The following is an 18,646-nucleotide window of genomic DNA, read 5'->3' on the forward strand; positions in this document are numbered from 1 at the left end:
TTCCAATTCCACGTTTTGAAAAGCGAGCAAAGCATTTTGCTTCAAACGTTATTTATTGAATAGTAAACAAACAAAAAAAGACGCATTTCAAAGACATTTTTGCTCTCAATGACATCATTTTTCGTAATGCACTTCAGCATCATGTGTGGAATTTTGTTCTGTCCCGGCACGTTACCGCAAACAAGTGCTGGTGTAAAAGGCTGTGTAAACAAATTGGTGTCACAATAGCGGCACATGGGTTCACTAATAAAATTTCTCAAAATTTAACCTTTCAGTGAAATTTCAGGATGAACTTAAAATGTCGCAAACCTTGTCACCTTAAATTGACTTTTTGTAACCTTTTCAATGTCCAATTGTTTACTGTTTCAGTACTTTTGTACCTAGTGTGGCACGCAGGCTTCCTCTAGTGTTAGACAAAAGAAATATATTTCAAACTTTTTTTTTGAGGCGGTAAAACTTTGTACAAGTGGAGCGGAGCTTCTCAAACAGGATACGCGGAGGTACTTAGATATATCAAAGGTGTCAAACTCAAGCTCAGGGGCCAGATCTGGCCCGCCACATTATTTTGTGTGGCCCGCAAAATGCTAAAACTTCAAATTTCTGCCTAAAATACCAAATTTGCAACCTTTATATTTTGTTTTGTTACCAATACTTCTTTTGAACAGTTTTGAGCAACCTCTGATTTTAAAATGCGTAAAATGTATTTGACTTCACAGTCACAATGGCCCTCTGACAGAAAATAAAACCACAATGTGGCCTAAGATAAACATGAGTTTGACACCCATGGCTTTGAGGGTACATGAGATTTGAACAGGTTTTCTGCAGGTATCAACTAATCGAACTGCAAGCCGCAAAAAGAAAGCTCAATTTTTGTTTTCAACAGAAAGAGCAAATTAATTGGAACATGAAACAAATTATTGCTCAATTGTGTTATAGTGACATTTTAAATGCACGTACATTGTCAATAGTGACGCCATTTTCCAGCAGATGAGACAGAAATCAAACAGGCACTGCTGAATCGGAGTGCATTTGAGGTCCATTTTGAAAGGTCACATCAAGTATGGGAAGCATTTGGCAGGGCTCAGTGCGGCAGCAGCAGTCTTTCCAGGGCGCACTGCAAATGCTCCCAGTTCTTCCACAGCAGCGCCAGCAGGGACACGGCCAGGCAGGTGAACACCAGATGAAGGCGGCTGCGCAGCAGCGGCGCGGCGAATTTTGCGGCCGTGGACACGCAGACCAGGACGACGGTGGCGAAGGCCAGCATGATGTTGATAGTCTTGCCCAGCAGTACCTTGGCCTCGGCGCTTTCCAGCTGCGCCGTCTGCTGCTGCTGCTGCTGCAGCTCCAGTTTGGACACGCGTGTTTGACACGACTCCAGCACCTCCTGCAGACGCACGCGCCGACGCTACATCTGAGTACGCGAGCCGACGAGCGCAACCAAAAGTCGGCCTTGGTCACCTGGATGTCCCTAGCCCTCTCGTAGGCCTGATAGGCTACCTTCTCCTCGATGCTGGCCAGCTCCTGCTTCAGGTTGCTGGTCTCGTGCTGATGCAGCTCCGTCAAGTCGTTGAGCTGCTCCTCCAGTCGCTCGTACCTGACGCCAAAAGTGCAAGAGGGCGACTTGGTATGACGCTGGAAATATGTTCCAAGTACCGTAATTACCCAAAAAGAAGACACACGTCACTTGAGAGTACTTAAAGGGACAATGTGTATGATTTGGACAGTTTTTTATGACGGACAGCAGGAGATGCTGCATTTACCATTGTCTGCTGTTATAATAGACTTGGCAGCCTGCGGAGGATGACTGAGACTGGCATCCAACAACACCGCAGCTCTGCCGAAGTACAGCACTCACCTGTAGCGTTCTTCCTGCAGGACCTGAGCAAAGTATCCGTAGTCGTGTTTAAACTGCGTGTTGAGCGCCTCGATGTCGTCACCGAGCTGGGTCTGTGCTTCACGGATATCCCGGACCATCTCCAGGATCTCCGCCTGCCTAGCGGCGCCGCCGGGCGTGTTACTAGGCGCCGGGCCGCCGTTGGAATCGGCGGAGGCCGAGGTCCCGGTGGAGCACTCGTCATCGCTGTGGTACTTGCTGGTTTTGGCCACGGTGGTGGCACTGCCGCTCAGGCCGCGGCCGGCGCCGCCCTCGCCGCGCAGCCCCGTCCCGGCGTCCATGCTCTTGAGGTGCGCGATGTTGTCGGCGCTGCCGTACTTGTTGCGGATGAGACTGGCCAAGCCCCTCGACTTGTTGAAGAAGAAAGGAGGCGAGAGCGACACGCCCGGCCCGACTGTTTTGACCTTGTCCAGCGTGGGGTGGCGCCCAGAGGCGCTGGTGGGGCGCAGCACGCCATCCTTGCCGTGCCCCGCCGAGTCCTTATGGCCGTGCTTGCTGTTGGCCTCGCTGTCCCTGGCGCGCCGATGGTACTGCTCCAACTTCCTCTGCAGCCTACCGATGGTGTGCGCCGACTTCTGGTTCTTCTTCTCAAACACTTGGCGGATGCGCACCATCTAAACTCGCCACCAAATGGAACATTTCCACGGTAAAATGTCCGACTTTGCAATAGCCCAGATTTTTTTATTTATTTTTTTCACCTGCTGCTTGTCGGCATTGTTGACCAACTTCAAGTACTCCGCCACGTTCTGGTCCCGTGCCGTCTGCTCTACTTTGATCTGCTCTGTCACCTGAAACACCCTGACAGTTGCTATGACGACCAGGGGAAAAGATGTGGTAACATTCTGTAACCTGAGGCCAAATATCAGGGATCCTCAATAGGCATCTGGATCCAGATGCCTTTCTATATAAAGTAGCGCTGCACAATTCATTGAATTTTAATCGCGATCACGATATTGGCTGCCTCGATTAATTAAACTGATCCTCGGCGATATCACCATTTAAAAAGTAAAGCACTTTAATTTAAAACACAAGTCAAATCAAGCACTTTTCCGTTCTACCACTAGAGAGCATTGTTTCCCGATTGCCAATTGAGACTCATTTTGAAAAATCCGACTGGCAAAAAACTGGAATAAATTCGGTTTTAAATGACCGTAAATGACGTTTGGACTCCTAATTGATTAAAATTTGCTTAAAAGTAAATAATGTGCTTGGTTCTAAGTAGGCTTATTTTTTTCATTGGTTTACATTCAGCAATTGAGTTAGCTGTGTTGACCTGTGGGCCAAGTTTTTACCATGCCTTTAAGCAAGGCCATTTTTGAGGAATTACGCTTTGAAGGGATTAATGTCATTTTATATATGATAATGCAGCTTTTATTAATTTTCTCTGGAGGTATACAGTGTAACATAGATTATTTTTGGTCGCTCAATATAATTTCTCTCAGAACACAAATGAATGAGTCATACAGCTGACCTTGAGGATCTTCTGCTGCAGGCTGTCGATACCCAGCGCCCCCTTGTTGAAGTCCAGGCCCACGCCGTCCACCACGTCCAGATTGGACTCGGAGCCACCGCGCCGAATGGGCACCGGGATGCTGAGGACATCACAGACGCTACGTTCCGCCTGTACACACACCAAAAAAAAAAAATCAAACGTGTTGCCCTGCAATTTTATCACTTTATGGCAATCTCGCAGATTTTTACTGTGACTATGCTAATTTAAACTAGCCTGACTATGGTGATTTGCATTATGCTAGCATGAAGGTGGTGGATTCGGTTGAATAAAGAATACAAGGTTTGATTTTGGCGCCGAAGCATTGTCGAATTCTATTTTGATTCCGCAGTCAGTCAATGTGAGTGTCACAAAAATAGATTACAGTTTATATATATATTTATATCTATTTACTCCCTTTGGGAGCTGAACTCTGCTAACTTTGAAATTAAACTTAAGTAGATCGGACAGACAGAAAAAAGCTGGTAATACCTTGCAAAACCGATTAAAATGATCATAAAATGAATCAAACAGTTAGTCCACTGCGTTCATTGAGCACCCTTGTCCTCTTGTGGCGATGCTCTTGGAATAAATATGGGATTTTAACATCACGTTGCGCTTTTTTGCTAGAGACTCTGGGTTTGTTGGTGCTGTTACATGAATAAAAAGGAGGCTAAACACATCGCGGAGATAACCTCCAGCGCTCTTCTCCAACAGCTTCATTTCCACATGACCTACACTGACTCCTACATCTTTGTAGCAGTGCACATAAGCAATATGCGCATGTGTGTGTGGGAGTGTGTTTTGACGGCTCTTCGCCGGCGCTAATGTAGTGCAAAAAACATCCTTGCTTGTGCCAAAAAGAAGGGGACAGATAGAAGAAGCTGTTCTGTGCCCATTAAAACGTCCTAGCCTAAATTAAGGCTCCATTGAAATTCAGCGCATGCTCACACACACGGACTTGGAAACACTGTTAAAGTTCATTCGGGAAAAAAGCAAAAGGACAGATGAAGGTGAAACTCTGAGTCGGAGGCCCCAGGAGCTTCAAAGGGGTGTGGCGCAAACCCACAAACACACACACACAACAAAACAGGATCAGATTTGACGCAGGGAATTTATTTGCCTTAAATCAGTGGTCTCCAACCACTGGTCCGCGGACCGGTACCGGTCCGTGGATCAACTGGTACCGGGCCGCGTGGGCTGCACCCGAAATAATGTTTTGCAGATGATTTAGTTTAACATTTGACACGTTAGTGCTTGATCTTTGTTTTTTGGCGCCGCCTCTGGCCGCCGTTGATATTACATAGTGAGAAGGATGATGTGTTTTTTCGAGCAGCCAGTCACGTTCATTGAAAAAAAGGACCTTCAAATTTCAAAGTGTAAATCAAAAGTTTGAAGCAAAATATAAAGAACAGTTCACAGTTATTTGTTGCCCAAACGGGCTCCTGAAGAAATGAAAAACAGGAAGAAAAAGGTGTCGTAATGTGATGAAATTAAGACTCCATTTGTTGGCTGCCTAGAGGGGTTGTAGAACGTGAAAAACAAGAAATAAAAGTCCACGTTCTGCAGAAATGATGCTAAAAGTTAGCAGTGTGTCAAAAATGTAATAAATGATCAATTTAACAGCATATTTAGTGAGTCGAGGTATTGCCGGGATTGCTTGCTGTCTGAATGGGCTGCAAAAGAAATCAAAACAGGAAAAAATATTAAGTAGTTTCAGATCCCGCATGTGCATTTTAACACACGTGTTTACCAAAGATGACTAAGTGACAGCAAACTAGTTGCGCTGATTAAACATCTTAAACACCTCTTTCAAGTTTCGATGCCGTAGATTATGTGCAGCGTGGGATTTAAAAATAAAATAATGCAAAAAAAAAATGTTGTAATCCCTCATTTTCACTACTTTTGTAATCCTGACAGTTTAATCTCGAAAAGATTACCCAGCAACCCTCGCTTCCTTTTTTTTTTCTCTTTTTGTAAGTGGGTCTAAAATGCTGAGAGGCAAGGACTTTGGAGCACCAAGAAGAAAAGAAGAAAACTGGCATCGGAGTTGATGTTTTACGAAGGACAATGCGGACATTCTTGGATGAAGACCAAGACGCCATAAAAAAAAATGGATGTAAATCACACACTTTACTTTTTTTTTCGTGTACTAAGGCAAGGCATGCTTTGATGAGTTGTGTTTTCTTCAATGTCGGCTTCTTATAGGTGTCCCAATACTTTTGAAAGCAAAGACTTACACTGTGTAGTCCTTCTGGTGTGTGTAACTTGGCCACCGTGTGGCGGCATAAGACACGAATGCAGAAGCAAACAAAGAAGACTTTCACAACTAGACTGCAAAAAAAAAAAAGTGATTTTTACGGTAAAATACCGACATTTTCGACGTTTATGGTAAAAAATTCGATACTGTTGATTTACAATTGTCATGTACTACCATAATTTAATGCTTTACTAGCAACAAAGTTGCCCGTAATATTTTTTCTACATTTACGGTAAAATATTGCATAGATACTGTTGATTTTACACAGTACGTTTTGTAGTTGTAAAATTGACAGTATCAATACTTTTTTTTTTTTTTTTTTACCGGAAAGGAAAAAATATATATTACCGTAATTTAACGGTACTTTTCTGGCAAGGAAGTTAATTGTATTTTAACGTAAAAACAGCATTTTTTTTTACAGTGTACTGGAATTGAGTCTTTAAGAGGTACAAACAGTTTTTCAGCAGAGGATAAAGAATATATGCCTGCATGCTATATTGTGTTTTTTTTAAAGCTCCATTATTATAAGCGCTCCTATGAATATGCATTGTTCGCCTGTTTACGGTGTTTTTCACTGTGAGCGCCGACCATAAAATAAAATTAAAAAGTAACTGAGATTTTTCTCCTGACGAAAAATTTAATTTGAGCGAGACCTTTTTTGTTTGCGCTTTTCATCCTTTTGTGACATTTTATCAAGCCACGGAGATCAAATTAACAACGTATGGCTTTTACAATGGCGCCGGATCAGCGGTGTGTGTGTGATGAAAATGTTTGTGTGTGTGTGTGTGTATCACTTTAAACGGGCAGAGTATTTTCACATGGCTTAATCCACAGCGTGTTACTCACACACCCGATGCGGCTGCTGCTAGTGTGTGTGTGTGTGTGTGTGTCTATCAGTGGTGGGATTAGCCCACATTAGCAAACTAATCCGCAGTCACCGAACCTGTGTACATTCGACGTGGCCGTACGACAGTGAAGCCAGCACGGCGTCTATCCGTCCCCAGCCTGGCAAAACATTAGACGGGTTGCCGTGGCAACTGAGATGAATGAAAAGAGTGAGAGCATCAGTCGTAATCGCTCTCCGCCTATTTCTTTTTTGCCTCTCAATGGATAAAACTGCTAAGTGCGATGTCAGTAAAAACCACACGCGCTTCCTAAGTCAAATGAAAACCGGTTTTTGATCCAAATGTGGCCACGTTAAGGCGGGGGTGTCCATACTTTTTCAATGAGAGCCGCATACAGAAAAATTTAGTTTATCAAAAGGATGAAATGATCGATTTTTGATATCCCCTTTTCCAATCGGCCTAGGTCCTGCTACTGCACAGAACCGCAACCAAATCCCATTGCCACATTCAGAACCAGAACAAGAGCATTGTAGTAACCTGATCATTTTTAAAACAGTTATGCTAGTTTTATTATATGCTGCAGGCCGGTGACGAATGGGTGGCGTGCTGCAAATGGCCTCCGAGTTGTAGTTTGGACACCCATGCTTTTGGCTTTTTGCATGTAATTTAATGGCGTGAGAGGAACTGCTGCTTTTCAAATGAAGAGCAAATGAATTGGAACACGAAGCCACCTCTCGCTTGGTTGCCTTCTAGTGACTCATTTTTGACTCATCAGTGATGCCATTTTGCTATTGTCATTGGCAACTCCGTTTTGTTTAGGCGCACATGGCTGAAACAACGATTCAGGTTTGACGTCAGGTTTGACGTCAATATTTCACCAGGTGAAAATGAGCGGCGCCAATACAAATCATACGCATCGGGGTCCCCAAAAGAAAAATCAACGGGATTCCCGGGAGGAAAAATCTCCAAAAGATAAAGCATATCCAAGCAGTCAGGAAGCGCAAACACAGCCAAAAAAATCTGCAAGCCAAAGGCAGGGATTATTATCATTATGTCAACACGCCAACGAGAGCAAACAGGCATTAAAAAGGGCATCCATATTGATTTCCTGACAAGACAGAACAGAGGGAAAACATAGATTTGCTACAAGGGAAGCTCGCAATTCCTCACTAGACGCGTTTAGCACTAATTAATCATTTAGAGTCAACTAAATATCCACCATCTACAAATCCCTTTGCGGCGATTGGGGAACGTCCGAGAGATTGTGAACGCAGCCTCCATAATTAGCCGTTGTGTCCAAATGTCAACGTGAACCCCTGGCTGGCGAAATGTAATGGAGTCAGAGTGAAACGGCGCGTTACAATTGCATCTCTGGGACTTGTCCACACGCAAACGCTTGGTAAATTGGAGCGAACGTGTACCAGCATGACAGCGCAAAGCATCACCTGAGCTGAACGTCCCCGGAGGAACTCATCAAGCAAAAGGTTTGCAGTTGGAAACAAAGGTCTCCAAAGTGGATGGTGGCCCCACAGAGGGAAGGATGTGCTCGGGGTTTTCATTTCTGGCTTGGAAAACAGGTCAGCATGAGCTATGTCAGCAATGCATAACGTCAAGTTCCAGCCCCAAAGAAACAATGTACTAATTTTTCTAATTTAAGAAGCAATGGTCTACAGGGCGCACCCTTCAAGTCAAATTCTTATATTTCTGTTATTGTGATTAAGACGCAAAATAAAAACTATAGCAAACTATAGGAAAAACATAATCTATCTCATCTTCCTATACGCTTCATATTTTCTTGTGTTCACATATTTGTTGAGCGTTGTTAAGTGCATTTCAGATTTCCCACATTGTGAGTGGTCAGTGAACGCCTTGCCAAGATGTGGGATGCGCGGAAGCACAGGTAAATGTTTTCCGTTTCTTCGCGACGCACCTCGATTTCATTTGACGATTTCATTTGACCTTAAATACCCAAAGTTACGGGCCATTCGTTTGTCACCAAGTTTATGATTGTGTGCCTAACTCAAAGACCGCAATTAATTGACGAATCAAATGGAATACCTTTCCTTTTTCCCCTAACCGGAAGAACCTAAGCTAACACGAGCTGCTGTTAGCTGCTAACAGCTAATTGACTTCCGTCCTCTACCTCGTCCCGCTACGGTAATTGTAAATAAGATTACGGCTGACATATAAAAGTTAATATGTTCGTCAAAACTCTGCTTATGTGGCTGATGGACTAATCTTCATCGAATAAATTAAAAAAATATATATTTTTTAATTTACCGTTTATACGACGCACCCCTACTTTTTTAGGGGGGGCGTCATTTTATATTTGGGGAATTACGGTAAATCCCAATCTGAACACTGGGCAAACCTGTTGGGCTCTGCCTGCATGCTCACGACAGCGAAAACAAACAAACCCGATCGACTTCATATATGACACTTGCAATTAGCAAATTCCACTTTCAAAGCAGTTCGTTTAACCAAAAACAACATTAATGTCGCTCAAGAATAAGAGTTTAGTATTTTGTCGAATCCGCCGTTCGGCGTTATGCAAAGCAGACAAAAGTGCCCCTAAAGCGTGAATTATTGCTGGCTCGCAACTGCATACATTGTTCACCCTCGATTGAAGAAACTGCGCTTTTGTCAACGAGATCTGGCACAGAGAGCGGACGCATGTTTCCAAGAGCTGGCGACAGATGTTTGTGGTTCCAAAAAGTGTCGCTTGGGAATGCAACACATTGTTTAGGCTCAACACGTCACACAACTATGATTTAACTGCAGAATCTTCAGAATCAAGTTACGTGCTTTGTACGTGCAAATTGCCAATACCATTTGCAGCATAGCGCGACTGTAACGAAACGTCACGTTTGGTTAAAAATTGCAATAAATAAGACAAGTTTATCAAAACAACGTCAAGACGTCTACCATATCAGCGTGGATGGAGTAATCGCAGCCCGATTTGCGGTAAACTTTTCCCCGCAGCAAGTCCACCGTTCCTGGACATGGTCTCTGCTTAAAAGTGGTCCGTTACCGTCTAGTGGTTCCAAAACATTCCGAGAGAGTGGATTGATTCGACTAGTGTAGATGGTGAGCTTCGCCCACCGTGGCAGCCCGGCGACGATGCAGCGGAGAGATTACAAACCGCCTGCAACTTCTCCGGCGACCTGGAGGCAGCGAAACCCCGCCCACCAGAGGCGTGGCTTAGCAGATCGAACGCACACTGCGTAAAATTGGGAACGTCCACGAAAACGATCCAGAAGAGAAAAAAAATAGAAATGTAATAACTTGAAAAAATAGCTTTAGATAATCTATTTCCAAAAATTATTCGAAGGGAAGCAGTCAACTTGACGCCTTGAGCCATGGATTTCACAATAAAAGAATTGCTACCTGACCCATCAAGATTCATTTAATAAAAATGTGCTAATAATACAGCGAGAATATAACGATTATTTTTATAATATATCATTTATTATTTGTCAAAATAATAGTGATTGGTAAAATTCGTTTTGAAGGAAAATATTTCAGCTATTATTTGCTAATCACCTGAATTATACTTTCAAAACTCAACCTGGCCTTTGCGCACACTTTGCACACCCCTGAGGGCGTTATATTGCATAATCATTACATCATTTTCCGCTTAAATTTGTATCTACTGAATTGCCGGCCTGTTTACTGCAGTCGGTATTGTGTCATGAATGATTAATACGCGCCCAACAATAATGAAACTAATTAGTGTGCTTAGTGTAATGTGAGCTCTCAGGGCTCGCTCTTTGTTAATAATTCATCTCATCTGGCCATTTTGTCACCTGAAGTGTGCGCACAAAGCTGACTGAAGAAGTTTGAACCCATTGAGTCCACCTTAGGAGGACTCTCCGCGGGATATTCATCAGCGTGACGAGTACGAGGCTTGAAACGGCCCAGAGGAGGCTTTGCCTGAGGCCTTGAGCTCCGTGATTGAAGTCGGGCTGATGAAACCATGTCGTTTCCTCTCTGCGCATGTGTGCGCGCGCGTTGATTGATGGGCTCTCAGTTCTAATCAATACTAATAACTTCACGCACTTCCAGTCCATTTCAGCCACGTATCGGTTAGTGTGATCAATGTATGTTGTGTGTAAAAGAAACAAGAGTGAGCTTTAATTGTTACATTCTGGATGTGATCATACGACAAGTCCGGATGACGATGATGATGATGCCAAACGTGCGTCAAGAGCGCCGCATGACACCATTGTTCTATTCTGCCTGCGCTCCTGTTTGCGTTTTTTATGGACTTCCTGCCTGACTTCCCGTCCCCTACCAGGACGTCTTGAATGCTGATACGGAGCCGAGGAGGGCCGGATGTTTAGGCGAGAAGTGGGACGTTCTGATGCAGAATGTTGGAGGGAGGACACGACGTTATGGGAGCGTCCGAGAATGTTTAGGAGCTGGAGGTGGGTCACAATGTTCCCATGGGATCCGGAATGTCATGAAATTCAGGATTCAAAATGTTAGCGAGTTAATCCGTTAGCACGTTGGTTGGTTAGCTAATTACTTCGCTGCTGTGTTAGTTTCTAGCGTAGCCTAATTGAGTAATGTACCTCCAGTGGAATATTTTATAGTAATATAATAGTGCTGCCTTGTATGCGTTGAGCTCATTTGCATTTTTGTTCGTGCTAGATATTTCAATTTGGTATATGTTAGCATACGCAAACTGTTTGCATTGATAAACTCATTGATGACGAATGAATAGCATTTGTAATTCAGATATATGATTGACTTAATCAAATCAATTTGCATATTTTTGTACATTTTGCTGTTTGTTTGCTGAAATCTCCACTTAGCCAGTTGGTGAGTTTGCAAAATTTCTTCACGAAAGCCCAGGAGGATTTTGTATTTCCAAATTGTTGATCCTGGGCGGAGGTCTCCGGCCTTTCAAAGATAACGTGTCTGCAGTGTGCGGAGGAAGTGACAGACGGTTGCCAGACGGGGAAAGTGAAACGCCAGGCCGACAACTACGTGACACGACATCCTCGGTTCAGACGCTCCCAGGAAGGAGGTAATGAATCTTTGCCACTTTTCCCTTAAAACCATTGCTCATGTTGCTCGGGGACACCTCATATGTCTCCTGAGGGACGACAAGGACTCTGGTTTTGTATTTATCACCCGGCAAGCTATGCGGCTACATGTGTGTCGCTTTCTCATTAGAAAAACCCCTCGTAAAAGCAATCTCAAAACTTCAGAATAAACCATTTAAAATAAAAAAAACGTTTTTTTAAGAATAAAGTTGATGTAGAAGCAAAAATCATGGTCATCGATATATTTTATGTGTCACCTCGCCCCACACGCACACACACACATTGATGGTGCTGAGTGACCTTTCGGGCCTTTTGTCTTGGTATGAGTGTTTTGAAGTTTATACAAGACTAAAGGACAGCTGCTGTGGTGACGCTGCAAGCCCAAAAAGCCAGACGCTGGCTTCAAATATCATAAAAAGAAAAAAACGCAACACAAAGATAGGGTCAATTAATATGTCTGGGAAATATGCAAATGAGGTCCTGCTTTTATACATGTATTGCGTTCATGGGCGTTATTACAAATCAGGTTAGAATAAATCGGATATATTTACATTGTGTAAAATGTCTTCATATTCACAATTATAATCAGGGCGTGCGTGTGTGTGTGTGTGTGTGTGTGTCAAATGCTCTCTAATGAGGAAGTGGGGTCTTCTGTCTGGTTACCATGGTGACTAATTGAGTATGGCATGCCAAATGAAGATGAGGGGGTCCATGGATTCATATTTGCGTCATCGACATCATCAAGGTAATTAATCACACACACACACACACACACACACATCCAATGTCTCAATCAGGGCCATGTACGCCATTAATGTGAATTGCCGCTGCAGCACTATGAAAACAAATGTATTTGAGGTCATCTTAATTTTTTCCAGCGTGTCCTTGTTGGAGGCGGCAAAGGCCCGCGCTTGCGTTGTGGGAAAACAGGAAGTGCCCCATTAATCTAGATCAGTTACACAATGTTTGTATGTATGATTTATTCCTGTCATTCCGAAGTAATACGTTACATTATAAGATTATTGTATTTGAAATGTAAGGCATTATACTACTATTGCCTTACTTTCACCAACAAAGCGCAAACTGAATTTAAGTTAACATACATGTTCAAAATAAATATTTATTGCTCCCTTGTAAATGATGCCTGGATCACTGGAAATGTAAAATAAAAATGTCATTTGACGCCTATAGGGTGTAGCTCTCGACCTCCCCGTTTGCAAGCATTTAGAAGAATTTGACGGCCGCTTCCTTGTATTTTTTTAATATACCACACATCAGAAACATCAAAAAGCCCCAGCTGGGTCAAAATTTCCCCCAGGGAAAGTGTTTCTCTGTCTTTTCTTCTCTTCAAACCACGGCACAAAAAAAAAAAAAAATCATTTGTTCAGCTCAGGCTCGGTTGTCATGAAAATGGATACGACATGCAAATGTGCACAGTGAACCTGAATATAAACGCACAAGATTTTGCAACAACACAATTTAAATTAGAGTTGCTTCATGTTCCAATTAATTTGCTCTTCATTCGAAAAGAAAATCGCTGAGGCGCCATTCGATTTGCATTGCTGATACATACTGTATATCTGAAGCAACTCTGTAATCTGAAACGGTGAGTTGAGCGTGCACTATTCCCGATGCACATAAACACAACCGCTCTTATCCTGAAGTGCACAATGTCAACGCAAGCCACTTTTGTTTTTTTAACCCTAACATTCGTCGAAAAGGTGTGCCTGCCCGCCCGCGTTCCCGAGACATTCTTGAAGCATGACACAAGCAAGCAAAGGTCAGCAGCAGTTGTGAGCGTCGCCCCAAACGTGGCGGAACTTGCCCAGCAGACGCAACGCACCTCGCAACTTCCATCTATCCGGCCTGACAATTTGGGAAACAAACCAAGCCAAGTGAGGAAACGTTGAAGAGTAGAGAGAAGCAACACTGTACCTCCGTCACGTAGATGAGAGGCAAGGCGCTGCGGTTCTTCTTCATGGACTCAAAGTGCAAAAGGACAAAGGGCTTGAGCCCATTTCCCTGTGGGAAATTGTGACACTCTAATGAAAAGACACTTCCTGTGTCAGCACCTATCACGGCGTCTGTGCGCAAACTCATTCAGCTTCCCCCTGTCGCGCACAGCAGTCGTCCGGACCTTAAAAGGCACCAGGCGGCCCCAAATGGAATCTTTGTGATCCCTATCAGACACCCTCCAATGGGCTTGGTACACGTCGCCATGGCAACAGTCACCTCAGCCCAAGGATGGACACTTCATGTTGAGTTAGTGCGGGAATCTCCCAGCAGCCTCCAGGGGGGACAACACTCATAATTTACAGTGTGTGTGTGTGTGTGTGTGTGTGTGTGTGTGTGTGTGTGTGTGTGTGTGTGTGTGTGAAATTCCTAAGTATGGGTGCTGCTTGAATGCTGAATTTTGGTTGAAGTGCTTCAAGGCAGACAGATGACATCACGCTACTCATTTCATGATTTTAAATGATTCAGTTTGATTCCAAAATAATGAAATTGAATCAAAGAAACTCACTTGAGTTTTTAATCATGACGATTCCAAGAGGCAATATTATGCATATATCATTGTATTATATATTTTCTACATTAATATTTCTGATATTTTTAAATGAAGTTGCTGATTCAAGATTGACATTTCTAAAAATATCATATTGTAATACTATTTTTTCCTTATTTTTTTAGTTGTACATCTACTGAATCTTCATATTTTTTTATTTCAATTAAATATACTTAAATTGTAACCCTAACATAAAAGTGAAACTTTAATGTCATGTATTAAATGAAGTTTCTATAAATTTCTATAAAAACTATACATTTGTTTCCCTTGTTTTTGTTTTTTTTTTAGTTTACTGAATATGTAGAGAATTTTCAAGTTAAATATAAGTCAATTACAATTATGGCAAACACAAAATATACATGTGAAACTCTTTATTCTCTGTATTAAGTGTATATAATTTATAAATGTGGATTTTCAAGTGTTAAGTTGATTTAAATAAGGCAATATTATGCATATTTGATTGAATATTTTAATGAGTATTTTTTTAAAAATTCATATCGACATTTCTATACTATACATCTGTTTTTTATCTTACAACAGGAGTACTTCTTGAAGTCGGTGATGCCGTCAAGACTCCGCCGTCCCTCAATTCTTCGCGTCCCAACTGCCGTCGCATCCACCATGTTCAGAAGACAGATGACCTATGTGAGGATAGTCGGTGACTTTTCAGAAACACGCCAAAATACAGTAGAAATGCAGTTGATTGAAAATTAAAAATCTGTAGGTGGGATTTTTTATGTGCATCTCGTCTCTAGCCAGACGACTGGCTGGTGTGAAGGGGGCGCTCCGTGTGAGAGGTGTGTGTGATGGTGTTCTCTCCATGACTGAACTTCCAGAGAACTTCAACCAGAATTTACACCATTGCATTTTACAGGGTGATCGGATTTGCCTGCATACATAATATTCGTTTTGCCAGTCACAGAAAATGTGTCAGTTTTGTTTTATAGCAATTTCCATTTGAAATGTTGCACATTTGCTACACAGTTGTCAGTTGTTAATCTTATATATTAAAAAAGTAAAGAAACTTAAATATTTTGTGGAATGATCGAAAGGGTGAAAAACGTAGTCGCATTATTTGTCAATTTTATTTTGTATTAACATTGCGATTACCTTCGTTTTACTCGACAATAACACCAAAACGCCACAAGATGGCGACAACGAACGATCAGCCCTTAGCACAGATTTGCGAACACTCTTGGACCAAAACTTTCATGTAAATATTTGCCGACACTTCTAATTGAATAAAATTCCCTTCCGAAATTCTATTAAAAATCTATTAAAATCGATATTCAATCAGAAAGTACAATTATAGTGAATTGAGTAATCGTTGAGGCACGCAGTGTAGGGACGAAGGAACCCGAAAGCCTTTCTCTCAAATGGGGACGAGTGCTATACACGCTCTTGTACAGCAGGTGGCGGTATGCACCTTAAGGTTCCTTTCAATCTACCACTAATTGAAGACGAAAAAAAAGGCCTGTCGGTGAATTGGGTACAGGTGTGCTTGGCCGTACAGATCACGGGTGCGGCAAAATGGCTACCGTACGTGTGCTGAGTGAGTACACGGCCAAATGTTTGTTCCCGTTTATCTCTTGATATTTTGCTTCTAGGAGGATAGGAAATACGTCCGGATTGTGAAGGTTTGACTACGTCACAAATTCATGTATCAATTTTGCTATTGTGCTGTTTGTTTTTTAATGGTTGATAACGAGTGCATATTTTAAAATGTTGTCGTTGGTAGTTCAATTCCCAAGCAAAAAGCCATCAGGTGTACGTTCCAGGCTATGTTTTTTTTCTGGTGCTTTCCACGTTTTCTAGCGGGGTCTTGACTTGCAAAACTGAGGGATCTGTTTGTAATTGTGCTTGTATTGTTTTTCTCTCCATTTTACAGCCTGGTTCGTTTCCTATGAGTGTTTGTTTTTCAAACATTTGAATGTGATTTTTGCGCAAACTCATTGTCGGTTTAGATGCGAATTCGTATCAAACCCCTTTTGATCCAAACAATTATCGAACACGTTTTCCGCCCCCGGAGTTCGGACTACACTCCAAACATTTTGGGACTTCGTGCTTGGCCGCCATTTTGGATCACCGATTTGGATAATCGTTTGATTTGAGGTAAGTTTTTCCAAATGAACACCCCTGTCGTCTTATTAATTATGAATATCGCTGATACGAGCGTTTTGAGTGCCTTAGACAAGTTTTTAATGATATTTGCAATTTGATTTACTGCTAATTCAGTCAAATTTAAATAGGATGTTTTCATTTACTTTAAAAAGTATTACATAAATAAAATGGGATATAAACGTACTTTTTTTTTTCTCCCCCCCATAGAGCTACAAATGAATACGTTGTCCTAAACGGTGAGCAGGAGGACCTTGGAGCAGATTGTATTTGTGGACAATGACAGCTGTCTCAGAAATTAAAAATATGTACTCCTAAAACAGGTACATTTGTAGAACGTTTTCACCTTTTTTCTTGTTTTTTTTCTCATTCTCATTGAATTATTTAAATTTAACAAATTACCTGAATACAATTAACAGGGCATATTTGTTTTGCAGGCTGGAAGAGGAGCATGATCAATGATTGAAAGGAACAATTTCACATCAAGTCACAAATTACTTCAAAAAAATATTTTTTCTGTGTATTTAATCACCTGTCACTGTTGTACTTGTTTTTCTGTTTGTATTTTTTATGATGAATCACTTGTACTGTACATTTGCTGTTTTTTTTCTGCTGTTTCCCCCCTCCCGCTGTTTTCTTGCAGCCCAGGCCAATAATAATAAAACCGCACACAGCTAATTGCACAGTATGCATTTTGCGGGTGAACATTGAGCTGAATGAGATAAAAAGGACAGGCAAAGAAACCATCAAGGTGGGTGCCTCCAGTCAAATACAAGTGACTATAAGTTTCTGATTCAAGCTACTCAACTGTACTTTTTTTTTTTTTTTTTTTTTTTTTTTTTTTTGCAGGACTTTGATGGGTGTGGATAGGACCAGGATGGAGGAGTTCTACAAATGAATCAGGCAGCACACAAATGACGTAAATCTGTCTGAGTAGCAAGTTTTGTGGTTTGTTCAGGAAAGTTGATGGGTAGCGAGGCCTGGACTGTGGTTTTTTGAGCTTGTGATCGGCTTGGCAAAGAAAGTTGTCGGTAATGAGGTTAGGCCAGGACTGTGGTTTTTGGAGCTTGCGGTCGGCCTGGCAAAGAAGGTTGTCGGTTATGTGGTTGTTTGCCTTGTCTGGATCCAGAGCAGGTTGTTGTTGATTTTGGGGATGTTGCTTTGAAAGCTGGCGTGCGGTCCGGTGGAGGCAGGCTCAGAGGAAGGAGGTGCTCGGTGTGTTGCGTTTGTCACGGGGATACCGACAAAGACGACCGCTACGAACTGGACCAGGGTCATGAGTGACGTTCTGATGTTTTGTTTTATTTTTTTGCAGTTGTGCATGGATGAGCAGAACGTCAAAAAAAAAGGTAAGCTAACAGTGAAAGAAATGTAGGCCCTAATGCGCTTTGTTAATTTGTTTCATCTGCCTAACAGCCTTCCTACTCCCCACCTGTGGTCCACACCCGGCAAATCGGTTGACGTCGGCCCTGAGCTTCAGCGAAGTAGTCAGCCGACTGGAGGAGATCGGTATGGCAGCCGTGCTGCCGGATGAGCCACCTCGAAGAACCAGAGCAGGATCATAAGTACAACCGTCCGAGTCAACATGAAAGTGACAGTCCCAAAAGTAAGAATATGCTAGTTGTGCAGGGTGCAAGAAGAGCTGCGTGAAAGGCCCACTTGCCTCAGGTAAGAAATGGAGCAAATAACCAAACGAGTGGCTCCTAACCTCAGTGGTTTGTCTTTGCAGGACGCAGAGTGTTGGCACGAGCAAGATGAAGCCTTCCACTTGTCATGAAGATGCTCCAAAACAAAAAGCTGATCAACTCTTGAGGTGAGTGGAAAATGAGTGCACATTCAAGTGGATGTTAGGCATGTTAAGCTGAGTCCTATTTTTCTGTCCCCAACAAGGAAGGTGCCTACGCTACGACGCATGGAGCGCAAGGCCGCAGCTATACATGGGCATGTATATGTTGTGTGTATACGTTCCCTCACTAACTCACTGGGTGCACATAGACAACTCACTGCATGATGGGAGTTTTAAACTTTAACTATTCTTTAACATTCAACTGAAACGAGTCCTGATCAAGTTTTGTGTTTTACATGTTCCAAATGAGCCGCCGGGACGAACAAGAAAGACGCTCCAATCAAATCAAGCTGAGCTGCTTTTTCGATGGAGCTTCCGCACGAGCGAGCGGGACCCGATGCGGCCGGACCGCTTTTCCGCAGGCGCGGCTGTGGCCCACAAGTTCTGCAGCGCTTTGAATCATTAAGGGCTGCGTCATATTTTCCGTTCACCTCGTTTAAGATGCTTTTGTGCGCAATGTTCCCCGCTCGGCAGCATGCTCGTCCTGGAAGGTTTCGACTGCGGAGACGGCCTACTGCAAATAGCGCTTAAGATTTTTTGCTTTAGGTCAAGGCATGTCGGCAGCTGATTCATATCAACA

The 18,646-nt window shown here is 42.7% G+C and overlaps 1 protein-coding gene and 2 long non-coding RNA genes across 8 annotated transcripts in view; 2 read left to right on the forward strand and 1 right to left on the reverse strand.

Annotated features, from left to right (window-relative positions):
* Window positions 1–34: 34 nt before the first annotated feature.
* Window positions 35–13,619, reverse strand: LOC148405533 (transmembrane and coiled-coil domain protein 3-like). 2 transcript variants are annotated; one of them, XM_088406893.1, is made up of 6 exons: window positions 13,475–13,619; window positions 3,366–3,515; window positions 2,593–2,682; window positions 1,856–2,508; window positions 1,459–1,594; window positions 35–1,384 (listed from the first exon to the last, which is right to left on the reverse strand). In XM_088406893.1, exons 1-6 carry the CDS (start codon window positions 13,517–13,519, stop codon window positions 1,082–1,084), a joined length of 1,377 nt encoding a protein of 458 aa, XP_088263019.1. In that variant the 5' UTR covers window positions 13,520–13,619; the 3' UTR covers window positions 35–1,081. The 2 variants fall into 2 exon arrangements, with proteins under 2 accessions (XP_088263019.1, XP_088263021.1); XM_088406895.1 differs by lacking the exon at window positions 13,475–13,619 and adding an exon at window positions 9,414–9,643.
* On the forward strand, window positions 8,164–15,087 carry LOC148405534 (uncharacterized). 5 transcript variants are annotated; one of them, XR_015864274.1, is made up of 6 exons: window positions 8,164–8,388; window positions 10,786–10,915; window positions 11,306–11,520; window positions 12,182–12,284; window positions 14,643–14,747; window positions 14,858–15,087. It is a non-coding gene; the product is annotated as an uncharacterized LOC148405534 (long non-coding RNA). The 5 variants fall into 5 exon arrangements; XR_015864273.1 differs by having other exon boundaries at window positions 11,341–11,520; XR_015864272.1 differs by having other exon boundaries at window positions 11,346–11,520.
* A 2,066-nt stretch (window positions 15,088–17,153) lies between these two features.
* Window positions 17,154–18,646, forward strand: part of LOC148405535 (uncharacterized) — a 2,762-nt gene continuing 1,269 nt past the window's right edge. The window contains exons 1-4 of the long non-coding RNA XR_015864226.1: window positions 17,154–17,569; window positions 17,637–17,888; window positions 17,950–18,033; window positions 18,111–18,646. The exon at window positions 18,111–18,646 is cut by the window's right edge and continues 188 nt beyond it. This is a non-coding gene — a long non-coding RNA (uncharacterized LOC148405535). The remainder of the gene's footprint in view (window positions 17,570–17,636; window positions 17,889–17,949; window positions 18,034–18,110) is intronic.

Source organism: Hippichthys cyanospilos, chromosome 22 (assembly GCF_059441005.1).
Source record: "Hippichthys cyanospilos isolate Australia breed blue-spotted pipefish chromosome 22, RoL_Hcya_1.0, whole genome shotgun sequence".
Lineage (NCBI taxonomy): Eukaryota > Metazoa > Chordata > Actinopteri > Syngnathiformes > Syngnathidae > Hippichthys > Hippichthys cyanospilos.